Raw genomic sequence first — 19,803 nt, 5'->3', positions numbered from 1 at the left:
ACAGAGCCGCGGGGGTGTGGGGGGTGAGGTGGGACAGAAGCGCGGGGGTGTGGGGGGTGAGGTGGGACAGAGCCGCGGGGGTGTCAGGCTTAACGCACTCACACAGCCTGAAAGCAGGGCTTTGTGTCAGCCAAAAAAACATGTTTATGTCACAATGTACACGTGTGTGTGTGTGTGTGTGCATGTGAGCGTAGACACACACACACACACACAGTATATACCCTTCAGCACAGCTCACTTGAATCTGGTAATCCTCTCCGATGCCCTCCAGCTTCCTCTTGTTCTCGTAGATGGCCTCTTTAATGTCGTGCATCTCTGAGCACTGGTCAATGGCCCTGTTCACCTGCAGCACACAGAGCTGAGCGTGAGTCACACCAGCGTGGGAGGCCGGATAGGAGCCTGAGCGCACAGTCCTCACACGCTGGGGGGGGGGGGGGGGGGGGGGGGCACTGCTGGGGAGGGCCAGAGCCTGCTCCTTCCAGTAAGAGCAGCACTTTCAGCGCCCAAAGTAGAAGCCGTCAGAAACTCTGTACGAAGCCATGTTCTAGCTGCTCCAACATGCACAGATTCTCTGACTGGTTTGGAATCCGCACTGCCCTCTGCTGGTCACTAACACACACTAACCCCATTAATACGCACTAACCCCATTAATACGCACTTAGCTTCAACAACTGGACAGAAGACAAAGTGCTATGGCTCTGTGCCGTAAATGATATGAAATTATTCCGTTTATCAAACGTTGCTAAGAAATCTCAGAGTGCTTTAGGAAGCCCCCGTAGGGAGCAGTGTGGTTCAGCAGGGCTCTTATTAGGGAGGGGGCTTCGGTTCAGGAGGGAGGGGGCTTCGGTTCAGTAGGGAGGGTGTTGGGTTCAGTAGGGAGGGTGTTTGGTCAGTAGGGAGGGTGTTGGGTTCAGTAGGGAGGGTGTTGGGTTCAGTAGGGAGGGGGCTTCGGTTCAGTAGGGAGGGTGTTTGGTTCAGTAGGGAGGGTGTTGGGTTCAGTAGGGAGGGTGTTTGGTTCAGGAGGGAGGGTGTTTGGGTTCAGGAGGGAGGGTGTTTGGGTTCAGTAGGGAGGGTGTTTGGGTTCAGTAGGGAGGGTGTTGGGTTCAGTAGGGAGGGTGTTTGGTTCAGTAGGGAGGGGGCTTCGGTTCAGTAGGGAGGGTGTTGGGTTCAGTAGGGAGGGTGTTGGGTTCAGTAGGGAGGGTGTTAGGTTCAGTAGGGAGGGTGTTGGGTTCAGTAGGGAGGGTGTTGGGTTCAGTAGGGAGGGTGTTGGGTTCAGTAGGGAGGGTGTTTGGTTCAGTAGGGAGGGTGTTTGGGTTCAGTAGGGAGGGTGTTTGGGTTCAGTAGGGAGGGTGTTGGGTTCAGTAGGGAGGGGGCTTGGTTCAGTAGGGAGGGTGTTTGGTTCAGTAGGGAGGGTGTTGGGTTCAGTAGGGAGGGTGTTGGGTTCAGTAGGGAGGGGGCTTCGGTTCAGTAGGGAGGGTGTTGGGTTCAGTAGGGAGGGTGTTGGGTTCAGTAGGGAGGGTGTTTGGTTCAGTAGGGAGGGTGTTTGGTTCAGTAGGGAGGGTGATGGGTTCAGTAGGGAGGGCGCTTCGGTTCAGTAGGGAGGGTGTTTGGTTCAGTAGGGAGCGTGTTTGGGTTCAGTACGGAGGGTGTTTGGTTCAGGAGGGAGGGTGTTGGGTTCAGTAGGGAGGGTGTTTGGTTCAGTAGGGAGGGTGATGGGTTCAGTAGGGAGGGTGTATGGTTCAGTAGGGAGGGTGTTTGGTTCAGTACGGAGGGTGCTGGGTTCAGTAGGGAGGGGGCTTCGGTTCAGTAGGGAGGGTGTTGGGTTCAGTAGGGAGGGTGTTTGGTTCAGTAGGGAGGGTGTTTGGTTCAGTAGGGAGGGTGTTGGGTTCAGTAGGGAGGGGGCTTCGGTTCAGTAGGGAGGGTGTTGGGTTCAGTAGGGAGGGTGTTGGGTTCAGTAGGGAGGGTGTTTGGTTCAGTAGGGAGGGTGTTGGGTTCAGTAGGGAGGGGGCTTCGGTTCAGTAGGGAGGGTGTTTGGTTCAGTAGGGAGCGTGTTTGGGTTCAGTACGGAGGGTGTTTGGTTCAGGAGGGAGGGTGTTTGGTTCAGTAGGGAGCGTGTTTTGGTTCAGTAGGGAGGGTGTTGGGTTCAGTAGGGAGGGTGATGGGTTCAGTAGGGAGGGTGTTTGGTTCAGTAGGGAGGGTGTTTGGTTCAGTAGGGAGGGTGTTTGGTTCAGTAGGGAGGGTGCTGGGTTCAGGTGGCAAAGAGAGAGCATTTCACATGAATTACATCATGTCAGCTGTGTGAGCGGTTATCACAAAGCGCATAATTGAAAAACAGCAAACGGGCGGAGGTCAGTGACCTCATACCTCCTCCAGGACCTGCGGGCCGTCAGGAAGCTTGCCGATTAAGGCCTCGATTACCCGGAAAAGAGGCTTTGGCGTCGAACCGCCAGCATCACCCGCTCTGCCAACGACACAGCTATACTTAGGGTTGAAAACATCTTTGTATGTGAACATTCAACATTTTTAATGTACTTAGCATAATTGTTAGGTTTAATATTCTTTCAACATCAACCAGCAATTTGAGCACAATAGAGCACTTGCACTTCCCCAAAACATCTCCAAGTCATGTGGCACAAAACCTCACAGGTTGTGTAAATAGTCCTCTAACCCAGAGAGTCTGTGTAAGTTGTAATAAACAGGACCGAAGTGCTGCTTGTACACCACACACATCACTGCCCTTACAGAGCTGACCTGTAGAGCAGACCAGCTCACGCCAGGTTTTAATACGTTTTTGGCTGCATGCGCAGAAGTCCCGGAGGACGTTTGTAAAGGTGCGCTCCTACCTGGCTTCCTCAGGCGAGCCTCGCAGTCGGTACAGAGCCAGAGAGCCCAGGATCATGGCCAGGTTGGTGCGTCCCACTCCCACCTGGCAGCTGAAGACCAGGGCGGGGAGGGGTCTGGACCCATCCCGTGTCAGCAGCAGGTTTGGGTTCTCCTGCATGGGGGGGGAGGTGGGGGGGTAAGACTCAACCTCAGCACCGCTGGAATCATAAGCTGTTAGCTACCACTGATTTCAGAAATACACCGCCATGCTGACACGATGTGCAGTTCACTGTTTTGTGCAAAGCACAGTGAGCATCTGGAGTGAAAACAAAGAGAACCTGAATCCACAGTTCAGTGCAGTGCAGTAAGCAACAGCCTCACGCCCAACTGAACACAGAGTTATGTGCAAATGTCTATTGCTAGCCGCTTGCTCAATATGACCAGTACATCAATCGGAGATTTAAATAATGCTAACGGTCAAATGAAGAGTTAAAAGGAATGAAAGTTAAAAAGGGAAAGAAACTCTCGTTTCAATCTGAGACCATATAAGCAGAGGGCAGGGAATGCTGGGAGGCTTCAGGAATGTTGAAAATTGAAATTATGCATATTTTACACACAAGTCACATTCCCCGTGGGGTTTGTTGTGAGAGCTAGTCACATCAGCAGCATGGTATATGGTTGGCAGTTGTATAAAAATCAGACCGATTCACAGGAAACTACGAAAATGTGGTAAAAATGGGAGCCCGGTATGCACAGCCATCCAGCCGTTTCATATACAGACATGTCATGTGCCTGAAAACCGAGCTTTGAGGGTATTAAATGTTCCCTGTTGAGCCCCATCTGACACAGGAAATAGGCAGTGCAGGAATAAGTTAAAGGAATTAAAGGCCAAGTCCGGAAAAAGTGAAACACCATCGTTTATCCCACGCCAGTGTGCTCGCACTCCACCAGCAGAACTAAACATGTCAAGGAGACAGGATGGATGAGACGGGATTTATAGCATCACTTGTGTACACTTTTAAAAACGATTCCACTTCCCCCAGTGACAAAGAGCTGGGCTGTCACCTGGATACCATCATTCCAAAAAAGGAATAATCCACGGAATGGTTCGAGGGTCGAGATGAAAAGCAGACTGGGCTGGAGAGAGCCGGCTCTGGGCCTCAGGAGCCAGGAAACTCACTCTGACCAGCGTTTACCCATTTTATGCTTTATTCCATTTTAACAACTATCCTAATCTTCGGTGATTAATAGCACACAAAGAGCCTGTTAAGTAGGATTTGTTGAGAGTGTGAAGCCAATTTGGCCTGCCAGCCAACACACTGAGTGACAACCTGCAGGCGTTCCGGAAGATTCTGTCAGTACATCCCCTCCTTAGCCAAAGCCCAAGGCTCGGAAAGCACAGACACAGAGCACAACACCCTCGCTCAGACACAGCGCTGTGGGGACTGGGCTGCTCCACGCTGGGCTGCTCCACGCTGGGCTGCTCTACGCTGGGCTGCTCTATGTGGGGCTGCTCTATGTGGGGCTGCTCTACGCGGGGCTGATCTATGTGGGGCTGCTCCACGCTGGGCTGCTCTATGTGGGGCTGCTCTACGCTGGGCTTCTCTATGTGGGGCTGCTCTATGTGGGGCTGCTCTACGCTGGGCTGCTCTATGTGGGGCTGCTCTACGCTGGGCTGCTCTACGCTGGTTGAGCACGCTGCTCAGTGGAAGCCTGAATCTTACCCTGAGAATGTTCACAAAGGCATCAAACTCCTCTTCAAGGGGAGCACCTTCCACAGGCAGTGGTAACCGGTAATACCTTCAAAACACAAAGTGCTGCATTTCAGAACAGATGGAAGAGGAAGCAGCAGCAGAACATCACACTGCACAGTAAAAACACGTTTCCTGAGCATGACCAATAAACACCGTGCTATACTTAAATCGCTTTTTTTTCAATGAGTCATGAGATTACAGGTTTACTGTACTTCATCACCAGGAAATCACATCCGAAGTTAGGCTATACTTCGCACAATGCTATCAAATCAATCTGAACCGGCACTCAAAACAGACACACACTTCCGCCTGAAATACACTGAAACCCACCTACACAATCAAAGCAGTAAATGGGTACAGGGCTCCAAACACACACACTGAAAAGCCCCATATTGATGCTTTAACACCATATACAACACACTGCTCTGTAAAGCACACAGGTTGATAATTGCACCTCGCTGAAGCAGACCTCAGTCATCTGATTACAAACTGGAGGCTGCAGACGTACTCTTCCTCCAGAAACACTCAACCTTTATACGAATGCACGTCACCGGTCAGGAGGACACGGCGGTCTGCAGTGTGAACTGCATGAGGGCACTTTCAGAGCGAGGAGACCTGTAGGACGGCAGGGTGAAAACTGGTCTCCTGTAAACCTCCTCCGTGACGTGGATGTCCTCCTCACAGGCGATGGAGATGTGCTGGGGCTGGTCTTTGAAGTGCTCGATGTCGCTGTAGACGTAGTACACGTTCTCGTTGAGTTTCGCAAAGTCGCACAACTGGGGGGGGTGGGGGGTGGGTGGGGGGGTGGAGAGGTAGACCGCATCATCAGCAGCTCAGAACAGTCTCATGCGCTAATGCAGATCTAATTCATCTCTGCCTCTTATGACAGGCAGACAAACTTCAACAGCCCACAGAAAGCAGCACTGCTGCAGGTCCCTGCACCTTGACCTACAATCTGTATAAAAGCCAAACTTTGCGAGCTCAGCTGGAAATGCGCAGAACAAACCTCCTTCCTGATGGTGAGCTCCAGCGCTTCTGCAGTGACGCCCGTCTCCAGGCCGCTCAGGTTCTCGTGCAGATTCTCCTTCTTCCTGGGAGCGAACGGCACGAAGTCATTCTCCCGGCGGATGAACACGACCGGCTCCTCCCGGACACAGAAGAACAGAACCTCCTGCAGAAAATAAAACAAAGTTGGGCATGCTGTATGCACTTTGAGTACCCCTGTGTGATTCATTACCATTTTTGTCAGAAATAGCAGAAAAAAACACATTTTTATTACTGTTTCACATCATGGCATTATCAGTATAACTAGTGAACCCTTCGGGTGTGACATGCTGTTCACACACAGTGATGTTCACTAAGACGCATCCCAGCAGAGTTGATGTTGTCTTCCACATGGCCCCAGCTCTCTCTCTGCAGCCCGGTCGCTCAGCTCAGCCTCATTTACCTTCCCAGCCCAATTCTAGCAATCGCAGGAATCCATTCAGTACTCGTGAACCGAATTATGCTTTTGTTCTGGACACAACTCGCCCAGGCAAACTTTGGTTTGAAAACTCTGAGACCATTTTAAAGCATAGAGAACAGAAGTTTGAGTATTCACACTGAATAAAATGTGTTTACATGTTTATACTTAATCCCATTCACTGTGCCTCTTCAAACACAGTGGTGAAAAATGTGCTCGGTCAATCAAAATGATACTTGTTTGTTGAAGCTAATATCTTGGAATGCATCACTGATTTTCAGCATTTCAGAAGGACTGAAACAGGCAGCAGGAAGACAGGGAGGAGCACATGAATAAAGACAGGCCACTGAATGTCCTGTACATGTGATATGAAGTCCACTTTATAACACAGACAGGACTGGCGGTGATGTTTAATAAAGCGAGCTGTGGTCCAGACGGCACTGACCTGATGTCCCTCTCCCTGCAGCCTCTGGAGCACCTGCTTAAAACCGGCCAGGCTGGGCTGGCCCATTCCAAACAGGGGGTACCCCCCCCTGGCCTGCCGGAAGTTTGGGGCTCCATAGCTGCCCGTAGTGTTTAAGACGTCCGCCTTGCCGTACACGTCCTGAACCATGAAGTATGTCCCCTGGGGGGGGGGATTACTGTTAGCAGGGGCTCCAAACCGCGGTTTCACCAAACACACTCCGCCAGTCCATCACCAAACACACTCCGCCAGTCCATCACCAAACACACGCCGCCAGTCCATCATTCAAGGCGAAACCGGTGCAGTGAATCAGCAAACAAAGCATCAGCCTCACAAAACAAAAGGATTAGCAAGCCTAACTGCCGTGTGGGCGAAGGCGATAAGAGTTCAGAGAGATAATTAACGGGAAACAGTTCATCCATTCTGGCTCTAAGTAAACTTAATGATTTGCTAAAATGTCTTTATTTTCCGTTTTAAACAGTTGTGATTTCAAAATGTCTACAAACACGGTATTCTGCGAAAGACAAAGGAGTCATAAGGAGCTTCGTAAGGAAGGGTTAGTGTCCTACCTGCACCAGGTAGTGTTCAGGCATCGTGTCTGAAATTCGCCCGACTTTGTAATTCGTTCTGAGGACGTCATCATGGATCTGAAATTCCTGTCTGCAATTATATCTACAGAAAAAAGGAGATTTGGATTAAGACACATTTCAAACATTTTAAAGGACCAAAAAAATTTACTACCCTAACAATGTCAAATATTTATCTCAAAGTGACTTTAATAAACCTGCTACCGTGCCTGGTGAAACAACGCTGATGAACTCAGCAGAAGAGAGCGTTTAAAGGCGAGACATGGATTAGCCTGCAGCACCGCAGCGCTCTGTGATCGAGCTGGATTAGAAGGTGCCTGTCGGCCGTTGCTTTGTACTTACGTGATAACAACAGGGGCCACCTTATTGGTGATGATGGACTTGGCCTTGTTGTTGTGAATGCTGACTGTCTGGAAGGAGTTCATGCTCAGCGATCGCCTGTTGTCGGCCATCCCGTTGCCATGGACACCTTGGTGTGGAGGGGCTAGTGACACTGGCTGCGGTGCTGCACTAGCAGTCGTACCCATAATGCACCAGCGGCTGTGAAAGACATTACGTTACATTTATTTGGCAGACGCTTTAATCCAAAGCGACGTACAATACGTGCAAACGAGAGGTCATTGGAACAACTACAAAACACAGGTCCAATAAGATACAATACTCACTTTGTAACAGTTATTCACAGCCATGAACACGTTAAGTCCAGTTCACACAGTAAACATTGGCTAGGTCAGAAGGCTATGGTAAGTCAAACTAGGAGGCATGACAACGAGCTGCAACATCAAAATAACGATGTAAGGGCAATAAGTGCTGGATGGAGATACAAAGGGTAACATGAAAGTGCTACAGGAACAGATCAGAAGGATTCAAGTGATAAGAGCGATCCTAGCCTGGGAGTGCCCTGCAGAGCAGTGACGGTTAGTCCAGATGCAGTCTGAAAAGAGGCGTCTTCAGACCACAGCGGAAAAAAACACCGCCGCACGTCTAAATACAGACGGCACCAGCGAGCATAGCACAGCGCAACTCAGGATGTACAACCCCGCCCCGTTTCCAAACTCCCACTTCACTTTCGGCCCAGAGGAGAACAGACTGACACCACGCACAACAGCCCCGCAACAGACCTGAGAGGCTAACAGCACAGTGATGTCAGGAGACTGCAGGGGCTTATGGGGCTGTTAGCTCTGACCTTACTGCAGGAAATAACACAGAAACCGCTCATTAGTGGAGGCTAAGGCCGCACAAACACTATCAAAGCTAACGGAGGCGAACCCAAAAGCGTGCCACGCCTGTAGCGTTCCTCTGCTGGCAGACCCATCTGTGTTTAGGCTGGCTTGGGCTGCTTTCTGAAGTCCAGATAAACAGCCTCTTGCTGTGCCCCAGTAAAGCACAGGTGGGCTGGCCCACGCTGTGGGTCTGAGCCTGGCTCCAGAGCGAGTGTTTACACGCTAATTACATAGCACTTAATGCGAAGCACCACGTCTTTTCCACCATCAAAACAATCGCCCCGCTGCAGCAGGCTGCCCCCGCCCCAGCAGGCTGCCCCCGCCCAGAGTAAACAAAGCTTCACTGTGATTAGGGCGGATAAATTCACCCCCCCAAACCACACAGGCCCCCGCAGCCCCGCCCCGCAGCCCCGCCCCGCAGCCACACCCAGCACTTTGGTTACTGATCTGAGGGGGTTTCCTGCAGGAATACAGCACATGCTATGCTCAGGCTGGTCAGGCTGCAAGGCAAACACACCACGCATGTGAAGTTCAGCGAGCCGGCATGGAGAGCTGAAGGTCATTAATAAGGTCGCACATCTTTCACCGAGCACCCCCTGCAATGCCAGACTTCAACAGCCGGTACCCGTCACACAACGTCGCCCTGGTTCTCTGGGGAAATAACTTTTCAAAAGTGACTTTAGAATGCCTGAGGCATTCAGCGGTGAGCCGCTCCTGTGGACGGCACACCTTTATGATGAAAGGACAGACAGACAGACAGACAGTCAGACAGACAGACTGACTGATGGACAGACTGACTGACTGACTGATGGACAGACAGACAGACAGACTGACTGACTGACTGACTGACTGATGGACATACAGACAGACAGATAGACTGCCTGACTGACTGACTGATGGACATACAGACAGACAGACAGACTGACTGATGGACATACAGACAGACAGACAGACTGACTGATGGACAGACAGACAGACAGAGAGACTGATTGACTGACTGACGGACATACAGACTGACAGACTGACCGACCTGCTAGATGAGCCTCGTAAGAACCTTGTTTGGGTAAAACAGCATGCGGCCAGACAACAAGATCAAATGATGCACAGCAAGAAAAAACAGCAATGACACAATAAAGAGACTTTTTATTATTCAATATCAACACACACTCACAGAGCACAGACATAAACATGGACAGACATACACAAGCAGACATAAACATCCACAGAAGCAGTGTGAAAAGTATTTTAAATTCACATTCCTGATCTTACACACTCCATTCCCCAGAGAGATAAAAAAAATGCATGTTTCTAGGGAGTAAATACACATTTGCAGACTATGTATAATTAAAAAAAGATGCACTAAAATGCAAACCTTAGCTATATTTGACCTTCTATAAAATCATAATTCACATAGGCAAGCACAACATTCATCTGAAAACCTGCCCTTCAACAGACAGAACCCAGCATGTGTATTTCACTGATTCCCTAGTAGAACAGAGTCATACAGACACACCATCAAACAAAAGTATTTAAAGAAACAATCCCACTAAAACAGTCGGATGAACAGGTTTGTGTGACCCACCTGTTCCTCCTCATTTAACACAACTGGGGAAAAATGAAGGAGAATTTTCTGCTGTTTTGCAACCAATCTGCAACACTGCAGCAGAAGGCTCAAGGCTGTTCTAACAATCGCCCAGGTGTGTGGACGCCAGTGGGAGTCGTTCGGAGTCAGCCACGGCGACAGTTTGAATAAGCACTCAATCACAGAGCAAACCAACAGCGCTCTGCCAGGGCTGTGCTCCATATTAAATGTAAAAAGGCTTTCTGATTAGTCCGCGCTAAATTGCGAGCACATTGCTTGAACACATGAAAGGAGGTCTGACAGACTTACCCGGCCCACCTGCTGACACAGATGTAGGCCTATTCTGTATGTGCAGAAATTCCAGAGAGATAGAAGCTATAATTTATCATTTCACTCCCTTCCCCCAGCGTAGAGACGGGCAAATGCACTGATAAATCTGAAGACAGAGTCAAAGCAGAAACATCACATGCACTTCCCTGCAGTGCTTAAAGCAGCAGCATTACAATGCATGAGGAGGCCAAAAGGACGCTGAATACCCATTCAAAAAGAACAACACCGAGGTGGGTATATGTTTGCTAAAATCCCCGAAGAGGAAGGCACGTCTATTTTCGGACAGAGTGACCTTAAAGGCTTTTTGGCCGCGTTCTTTTTGTGTGGTTAAATAAGCCATCTGTCGTCTGAGAGACAATGCCGCTGATTATTAACACTCCGGCCCGTGGGAACAACAGCAGCACAGGTGGCACAGTCGCCATTACTCACACCCTATTTCTGTCCCCTGCGCTCACCAGCAAACACAGGCTATGTGTCGAGTTCATCAGCAAACAGGCTATGCATCGCGTTCACCAACAAACACAGGCTATGTGTCGAGTTCATCAGCAAACACAGGCTATGCATCGAGTTCACCAGCAAACACAGGCTATGCATCGAGTTCACCAGCAAACACAGGCCATGCATCAAGTTCACCAGCAAACACAGGCTATGCGTTGAGTTCACCAGTAAACACAGGCTATGCGTTGAGTTCACCAGTAAACACAGGCTATGCATCGAGTTCACCAGTAAACACAGGTTATGCATCGAGTTCACCAGCAAACACAGGCTATGCGTCGAGTTCACCAGCAAACACAGGCTATGCATCGAGTTCACCAGCAAACACAAGCCATGCATCGAGTTCACCAGCAAACACAGGCCATGCGTCGAGTTCACCAGCAAACACAGGCTATGCGTCGAGTTCACCAGCAAACACAGGCTGTGAGTCGAGTTCACCAGCAAACACAGGCTATGCATCGAGTTCACCAGCAAACACAGGCCATGCATCGAGTTCACCAGCAAACACAGGCTGTGTGTCGAGTTAACCAGCAAACACAGGCTGTGCGTCGAGTTAACCAGCAAACACAGGCTGTGCGTCGAGTTAACCAGCAAACACAGGCTATGCATCGAGTTCACCAGCAAACACAGGCTATGCGTCGAGTTAACCAGCAAACACAGGCCATGCGTCGAGTTCACCAGCAAACACAGGCTATGCATTGGGTTCCCTTCATTAGGTTCTCATAAAAAACCCATTCCTACATAACAGATACGGACACACAGAGAACAGTATTCAGGGTAGACGACTCGTCTGACTGCTCTTAGAAAGAGATCTGTGTGACAGCATAGAGAATCCAGCCAATAAATACACAGGGATCAGAGACGCAGGGATCAGAGACGCAGCTGAACACTTGTGCAGAGCACATGTCTGCTTCAGCACCCACTTCCATATGCAAAACCATGCATCTGTGCTGACATCAGGGCTTTAGGTGAAGCCACTGCAGTTGGGTCAGATATCCAGAGAACACACACATTCCAACAGACCTCAGGTCTTCAGCCTCAACACTGTACAGAACCTGACAGTGCTCTTAGCAAAATACCCAGCATCTGGCACCAATGTAAAAACCAGTAAATATATAGTTTTATTGGTCCCTGGCCCTGCGATCGATTTGCATGACTGAATGTGAGGTCTGGCCACTCATGTACTGCCTGGGTGAGACATTCTTTAGACGGCACTGCTGCATCCTGGACTGACTTCAATAAGGTCAGGAAGTCAGAGCTTCAACCATCTGATTCTGCCTGTCATATTGTAGTCTAACAAGTATGGCAACTTACAAGACCTGTTTGAGCAGAGGGCACCACCATTTATGTCAATAAAGGTATGATCTCTGAAAAGTCCATATTTGAGAAGTGGGACCCATCTTCCTTCGTGCTGCCTGTTCTTCACCATATCCCACGTTTGTGTGAACATGGAACTCCTGAGTTCTTCATGATGGAGTCAGGACTCCCCAGAGAAAAAACCAAAACAGCCAAAGACTCACTCAGTACCAGCATTCATTCCCCCTATGACCTCAGGTAACACACAGAAGTCAGACACAACTTCATAAAATTATGAGCAATGTGGCTTTTGAAATATGGCTTCCTTGAACTCATCATTCTGATAACAATGATTTGGCACACACATTTTTAGGAACTGTTTTTTTCCCACCAATTTTATTTTTTTCAGATGTATAAAGTATGTGCGTGCATGCGTGTAATTTGCTTCTTCATTTCATTTTCGTTTCTTTTTTTCCTGCGATAAAATGCAGAAATAGCGAAGTGCCAATTCTGCGTTGGTCTCAGGCCACAAATTAAAAGGGAACATTTCAGCAAAGCCCACGTCCTATGGACGAGGAATCCCAAATGAAGCTCCGTCCCCCAGCAGTTCCTCCAGAGTAAGAGGGCCTCCTCTCCTCTCCTCTTTAAGGATTTGCCAGAATAGTTAAGATCCAATCAAGCACAAATCTGCTGCGCTTTTGTGTTTCTTTGAGAGAACGGGAGAGGAACAATGGCGGCATTCTCCTGCACTGCTCGGCCACAGAGCAGACATCTGAGACGTTCCCCCGTTTCCTCCCTGGACTGAGCGGTTTACCGAGTTTAGGGGAAAAGTGTTACTCTAAAGACCATGTGCACAATGGCTCTACAGAGATATTTTATTTAATACTACTAGTTTTATTGGGGGGTTTATTTCATAGGAAATTTTACACTAGTAACCTTACACAAAGGTGCACAGTACATGTAAATCCGAGACATAAAAAGGGCTACGTTTCATTTACATATGAGGACCAGGAACAATAAGTATCTGTTCATATCCTCTGTACATTTCCATAGATAATAGCGACTACAGACATGAATGAGGACGCGTGTTTGGAATCCTGGATTCTGAGGATAACAATAAATCGTGGAATTCAAATGATGAAGTGAGCCTTGCTGAGGGGAATCTGATCTGCAGGGTTTCTGTTTGCACAACAGGCTCGCTCTTGTCCCAAAGACTGCCGAGTCACCCAGTAAATCTTACTAACTGGCCAGGGAGGCAGAAAAACAGCTGGGAATTCCAGGTATTCCAGCATAACTCACACAGTAATTGTGACATAAAGAGAGCTGAACACTAAGGAACTGGGATACAACCCCAAGACATGGTTTAACTAGATTACTGAAACTGGCCCAAATCCTTTAGAAGATCTGTATTCATTTCCTGATAGTAGCTTTCCAAATGGAAACGAACACTTGTCTTTTTCTGCAGCAGACTCTTGCCATTTAAGATTTTAATCCAAACAGAAGCAGCAGAAAAGCAGGCAGCAGAGAGCTTCTACTGGCCCTGTGACGGGCGTGTGGGGCTGCATCCTTCCAGCTGGTCCTCCTGACCCAACCCTGCAGCCCTCCAGCTGGTCCTCCTGACCCAACCCTGCAGCCCTCCTGCTGGTCCTCCTGACTCAACCCTGCCTGTTTCTGCAGCCCTCCTGCTGGTCCTCCTGACCCAACCCTGCAGCCCTCCAGCTGGTCCTCCTGACCCAACCCTACAGCCCTCCTGGCTGGTCCTCCTGGCTCAACCCTGCCTGTTTCTGCAGCCCTCCAGCTGGTCCTCCTGACCCAACTCTGCAGCCCTCCAGCTGGTCCTCCTGATCCAGTCTTTCTGTCTAATGCAAATGTCTAAAATCTGTTTTACAGTAATGAAAGGATGGAGGTTTTTTAAGGTTGCTTCTCAATATTTTCACTGCAAAACACCTCAAAAACTGAGAGTTCTTTAGTATACTTTGCTGATTAGCGTGGTATACTGTAAGTTACTGGCCTACCGTGTTGGTATGCTTGAACAATAGTTCTGGTGCTCATGTTTCAGCGAGTATTTAAAATCTGTAAAGCAAAGGGCAACAGGTAATGACATCACCCAAAACCGCTGACATAACTGGATGGGATGATGGCAACCATGACCGATGGATCTGACCTTGAAGATGGAACTGAACCAAAATACAACAACAAAGCAGACAGCCTGAGTGATGAGGACATTGTTCCAGGGTATATATATATGTAGCTGTTCCAGCCCACACACTGGACTCTGGACTCTGGTGAAGCCCCATTTAAACCTGTCCATCTGATCTACAGCCCATTCACAAAACTCCTCACAGTGTCCTCATTCACCAGAAAGAACCAGGCAGTATCCCAGCACATTCTCAGAAGGATTCCCTCAGGCACCCAGGCAAGGCCTCCAAACGCACAAGCCTGGAGAAGAGCTGCAGCACTTCTGCCACTGGCGTCACCGCAGGATCCCAACCAATCGCAGGATCCCAACCAAACGCAGGACCGCTTAATGGCTCCTTTTGGGAAAAGGGGCATAAATAAAGTGTCACTTTGGCTAAAGTTTTTTTGTCTTTTTTTGGAGGCGAGGGAAGTTCAGATTTACTTTCCACGGTTATGTAAACAGCCGTTTCATTGATAAATCATAAAAATGAACTTGCGCGTCAGGAAAAGTACTACACAGTGCGTGCACTGTTCAGTGTTAAATCCCACTTGCACGGGACTGTGCTTCACCCTGGATGTTCTGTAGCTGTAATTACTGCCCATTACTCCTGTGATTCTAACCCCGTAAGAATCAGCCATGTCCGTCATCTTTACAGATGAGTAGAGGAAAAGTTCATGCCTGAAGTGCCCACTGTTTATCAGTCAAACTCAGAGGTCCTTAGGTACCTCCATAAATACTTTTTCACTTTCATTTTGGTGCTAATTTCGCCTCCATGGAGGCTGTCATGGAGACTCTGCCGGTGAGGTTCGGTTGTGTTTTTTACACACTCAACCAGCCGAGCATAGAGACCATGAGATGGACTGCATGTGTAGCCACATATGGTAAGACTGCTTACAGGCTGTACAGGCTAGCCAGCACTATGTGAATCTCTATTGGAAATTAATGGGAATGTCGTGTTCAAAAGGCGGAATTCCTGCTAAATCAGGAAAAATCACATCCCTTCTGTTTTTATGATGCACAAAAGCCTGGGTTAAACGTCGCTCCACTCCACCCCCCCCCCCACTCAAATATGAAGAAGGGGAGGAAAAAAATGAGAGTTTGTGACAGTGGGTTGTGAAATGAGAATTACAAGGGGTATAAGCAGATGTGAGTGGGGTCCTGTTTGGGGTACGGAGACACAGGCTGCTGCCAAACTTCTGCCGAAACATCTGAGTGACTGGGGCGAAAAAGCAGGGCTCCTTTCATCCCGTTTGAATGCCCCACTGCAATTACCCTCATAATGAGTCAAAATGACAGCTCAGGACATCCTGGGTTAAAACTCATTCATCATTTACAACAACATGCGATTCCAGCTCGACTAAGACTTGATAAACACTGAGATCCTTCAATGGCAATCATCAAGCTCCACACGCAGAACTATTGTGCAGAGGGAGAAAATGGCCTCCTCCCTGCGGCAGAGGTAGGCCAGCGGCAGGCCAGAGGCAGCCCAGAGGCAGCCCAGCGGCAGGCCAGCGGCAGGCCAGCGGAGTGTAATTACGGCAGTTTAAATATAATTACCGCGAGCGCACACCAGACGTGCCTCTCCGGGCTCATGAAAGAGGGGTGGCAGCCGGGTCCCAGCCAGGACCAGCCCATTTAAATTCCGGCAGTGTCCCGGCTCCACTGCCGCCGCCCGCGGACAAAAGGGCGGCGAACGCGGCAGGAAGCAGCGTGCAGCTGCAGGAAGCATCTGCGCCTCTCCGCACTGAGCAGAGGAAGGACGCAGAGCCTCCTCATTCTTAGGAGACACGGGGGGGGGCTCGGAGGGACGCAGGGGGGTTTGGGGGGGGGTGGGGGCTCGGAGAGACGCGGGGGGGTTTGGGGGGGGGGGGGGGGCTCAGAGGGACGCGGGGGGGTTTGGGGGGGGGGGGGCTCGGAGGGACGCGGGGGGGTTTGGGGGGGGGGGGGGGGGGGGAGGTCGCAGAGATGCGGGGGGTTCAGATAGATGGCCATCAGCTGCTCGGCTTCTTTGGGATGGTAAAAGATGGCACACACTGGGTTTCTTTTTATTTTGTATTTTGGTGGGTGAGTGGGTGGGTGGCTGGGTGGGGGGGCTAATTGCCTACTTGTTCAAACCACTGAGCCTTGCAATGCAATCTACAAATCAGTTTGGAAATTTCCTAATTACACACTGCACTCTGCTTGTTGAAGAATACATGCTATACACACAATACACACAACAAACAAGACACTGTAAATACCGGCATCATGTAGAATTAAGTTCAATAAAAATAGAGATTGCTTGTAGCAAACTTCATAGAGAAACACAGTTAATGAGAATCACAAAAGTCACAAATAAAACTTGTGGCTCTTAAGATGCCTATACCAACAGTATAAGCAGCAAACAATCTGCTCAAGTCCTCAACTTCCTGCTGAAAAGCAAGAGATCGCTCATTTACTGCTTCAACACTATGGACACTGCAGGAGCTCATGTAGCCAATTACAGTCTACCTATAGGAGCTCACTTAGCCAATCACAGTCTACCTATAGGAGCTCATGTAGCCAATCACAGTCTACCTATAGGAGCTCACTTAGCCAATCACAGTCTACCTACAGGAGCTCATGTAGCCAATCACAGTCTACCTATAGGAGCTCACTTAGCCAATCACAGTCTACCTATAGGAGCTCATGTAGCCAATCACAGTCTACCTATGGGAGCTCATGTGGCCAATCACAGTCAGTGCCACCCGTGGGCCCTCAAACTCCTCCGTCAGAGCGCAGACCCACGGGTCAGGACCACAAGTCAAGTGAGTTTATTTATAAAGCACATTTAAAAACAACAGAAGTTGACCAAAGTGCTTTACAAGGAAAGATAAAAAGATACATAAAATACAAAAATAAAATAAAAGGTATAAAATACAATACACAAAGACACAACACATGCCAGACATTAATATTCATATGCCAATGTAAAAAGGTGTGTCTTAATACGGGATTTAAAAGAGTCAATGGAGGGGAAAGACCTAATAAAAATGGCAGACTATACCAAAGCCTTGGGGCAGCGTTGGAGAAGACACGGTCGTCCTTGGTTTTTAACCGGGACCGAGTGAGTCATCAGTAACATACGGTAGCTTGTTTTTGGACCTCAGGACCTCAGGACCACACACCCATACAGGCTGCGGCTCATTAAACCAAAAACGAGCTACCGTACGTTACCGATGACATTTAAACCAAACGTTGTGTTTTTCTGTGTTTGATTGGTTTAAAAAGTATTTGACTCGTTAAATCAGTATTTGATAGGTTAAATCAATTGATTAAATCAGCACAGGCAGGCCTCGCTGCAGACGAGCTTCAGAGAGGAAATTCTATAATGCTGCGAGCTCTCTCCATCACACACCCTAACCACAGGATGCAGGCCATTCACGCTGTTGAGAGACTTGTCACGAGCCTCCAGCAGAGGAAGTGCTTGCGCACCTTGACAGGAAGTGGGTTATTAAAGGCACATCTGATTTCTGTGCGTTTCTCTCAGCACCTCTGCAGAAACGGGTCAGGGGTGACAGCAATGTGGGACAACAGGACGCTGGCAAACCCGCGGGTAGGCCGAGCGCTGGAATGACCTCATCGCCGCGGCAGGACAGCACTTCCTCTTCCTCTCAAACAGCCGCGCGAACAAACTGAATCACAGCAGCACAGAGAGCCAACCCCCCATCCGGAAATTCAGCTCTTACTCTTTCTACATGCATCTTACGGATGCTGTATGTTGTAACTGAACTTACATAATTCTGACCGATCAAAATGGCTTCTATCTGTTTAGTTACAACACAAGATCTCACACAAATCAGTTTAGTGAAGTTTCAAGGACACTCAAAATTCTAGGTTTTGTTATTTAGCTGTAAATATGCTAAATGTCCTCAGTTTTAAATTCTACATTAGATTTTTATCAGCCACTATCATTTACAAAGATCACAATCTGCAACAAGTGATTAGTGACACATCTCGCAACAATAGATTATCTGCCATTGAATCAGAGCACAAAGATAGCCCGTATTAGAGTACCACACATAAACAGCACAATGAACCCACAATACAATCCACTGAATCTGTATGCCTTAAAGAGGATGGGAATATGCCAGTTGAGTTTCACCAGGAGCAGACTGTGCAGGTCTGGTGACTGTGTGGAGCAGACTGTGCAGACGTGGAGACTGTGTGGAGCAGACTGTGCAGGTCTGGTGACTGTGTGGAGCAGACTGTGCAGACGTGGAGACTGTGTGGAGCAGACTGTGCAGACGTGGAGACTGTGTGGAGTCGATGTGTTTAGTGCCCTGGGGCCCACACTGCACCTCCTGCCCACAGCTGAGAATGAACAGACAAGCAGTTCTGTGAAGCAAAGCCCAGGAAATATACTGCTACTTCCTCATTGCACTTCCTGTGTGTCACCACCCACAGGGAAGGGCTCTACACTCAAACCCAAACCCTGGGTGGGAGGCACAGCCTTTGAGGAGCACGCTTTAACTACCTGAACTAGGCCATCAGAAAAACAACCGCTAGTTTCTGCAGGAGAAAAAGACCAAGTTCATTCAACCCTGTAAATTTGGACACAAGAACGTTAGCATCTAAAATGCTATTCACACCATGGGAATACTGCACTATTAAAATATCTTTCAAAAAGAATAGTAAAATGTCTAAGCCCACGGGATGGTTGTGGCTCTAACTGACCACACAGAGCGTCTGTGCCAGCAGCCTGCTCTTGGTGCTGTTTATTTGCGAACAGTGTTTCTAATATCCAAGCGAAAAAAACAATGTTCTTGCATGACTTAGCCTAGTGCTTATGCTGTAGCCTAAACATTCCTGTAGCAGACTGAAACTTCTGTTTAAAAAAAGTAAAAGGTAAACAGGAACCTCCCAATATTCAAATGCGGCACATATAAGCAGGATGTCCAGGGCAGGGATCAATCCGACAGGCCGCTGAAATCATGGCGGTTATTTTTAAACCGTGTGCAGACCGCCAAACCATCTGAAAACAGCCAGCAGGAGCACACAGCCCTTTCCTGCACACACCGCGTTCAGGCCTGAACACTCCTCTGCAACCCTGCGGTCAAGCACAGCCTAAAACAAACCCTACGGTCAAGCACAGCCTAAAACAAACCCTACGGTCAAGCACAGCCTAAAACAAACCCTACGGTCAAGCACAGCCTAAAACAAACCCTACGGTCAAGCACAGCCTAAAACAAACCCTACGGTCAAGCACAGCCTAAAACAAACCCTACGGTCAATCACAGCCTAAAACAAACCCTACGGTCAATCACAACCTAAAACAAACCCTGCGGTCAATCACAGCCTAAAACAAACCCTACGGTCAATCACAGCCTAAAACAAACCCTGCGGTCAAACACAGCCTAAAACAAACCCTGCAGTCAAGCACAGCCTAAAACAAACCCTACGGTCAATCACAGCCTAAAACAAACCCTACGGTCAAGCACAGCCTAAAACAAACCCTACGGTCAATCACAACCTAAAACAAACCCTTCTGTCAATCACAGCCTAAAACAAACCCTGCAGTCAAGCACAGCCTAAAACAAACCCTACGGTCAATCACAACCTAAAACAAACCCTTCTGTCAATCACAGCCT

At 48.8% G+C, this 19,803-nt stretch overlaps 1 protein-coding gene across 4 annotated transcripts in view; it reads right to left on the bottom strand.

Moving 5' to 3' along the window:
• Positions 1–19,803, bottom strand: part of pald1a (phosphatase domain containing paladin 1a) — a 69,555-nt gene that overhangs the window by 39,459 nt on the left and 10,293 nt on the right. For 3 of the 4 annotated variants that reach the window (XM_035404479.1, XM_035404478.1, XM_035404477.1), the window contains 9 exons: positions 7,432–7,629; positions 7,072–7,174; positions 6,485–6,664; positions 5,584–5,748; positions 5,193–5,353; positions 4,548–4,623; positions 2,844–2,995; positions 2,365–2,461; positions 239–343 (listed from right to left, as the gene is read on the bottom strand). In XM_035404479.1, the coding sequence (XP_035260370.1) occupies positions 239–343; positions 2,365–2,461; positions 2,844–2,995; positions 4,548–4,623; positions 5,193–5,353; positions 5,584–5,748; positions 6,485–6,664; positions 7,072–7,174; positions 7,432–7,616 (1,224 nt within the window). In that variant the 5' untranslated portion in view covers positions 7,617–7,629. Of the gene's footprint in view, positions 1–238; positions 344–2,364; positions 2,462–2,843; positions 2,996–4,547; positions 4,624–5,192; positions 5,354–5,583; positions 5,749–6,484; positions 6,665–7,071; positions 7,175–7,431; positions 7,630–19,803 lie in introns of those variants that run through there. The other variant, XM_035404480.1, reaches the window with a different exon arrangement.

The sequence above is a fragment of the Anguilla anguilla genome, chromosome 2, assembly GCF_013347855.1.
Source record: "Anguilla anguilla isolate fAngAng1 chromosome 2, fAngAng1.pri, whole genome shotgun sequence".
Taxonomy (NCBI): Eukaryota; Metazoa; Chordata; class Actinopteri; order Anguilliformes; family Anguillidae; genus Anguilla; species Anguilla anguilla.
The sequence above is the reverse complement of the archived record's forward strand: the minus strand, read 5'-3'. Positions and strand labels throughout refer to the sequence as shown.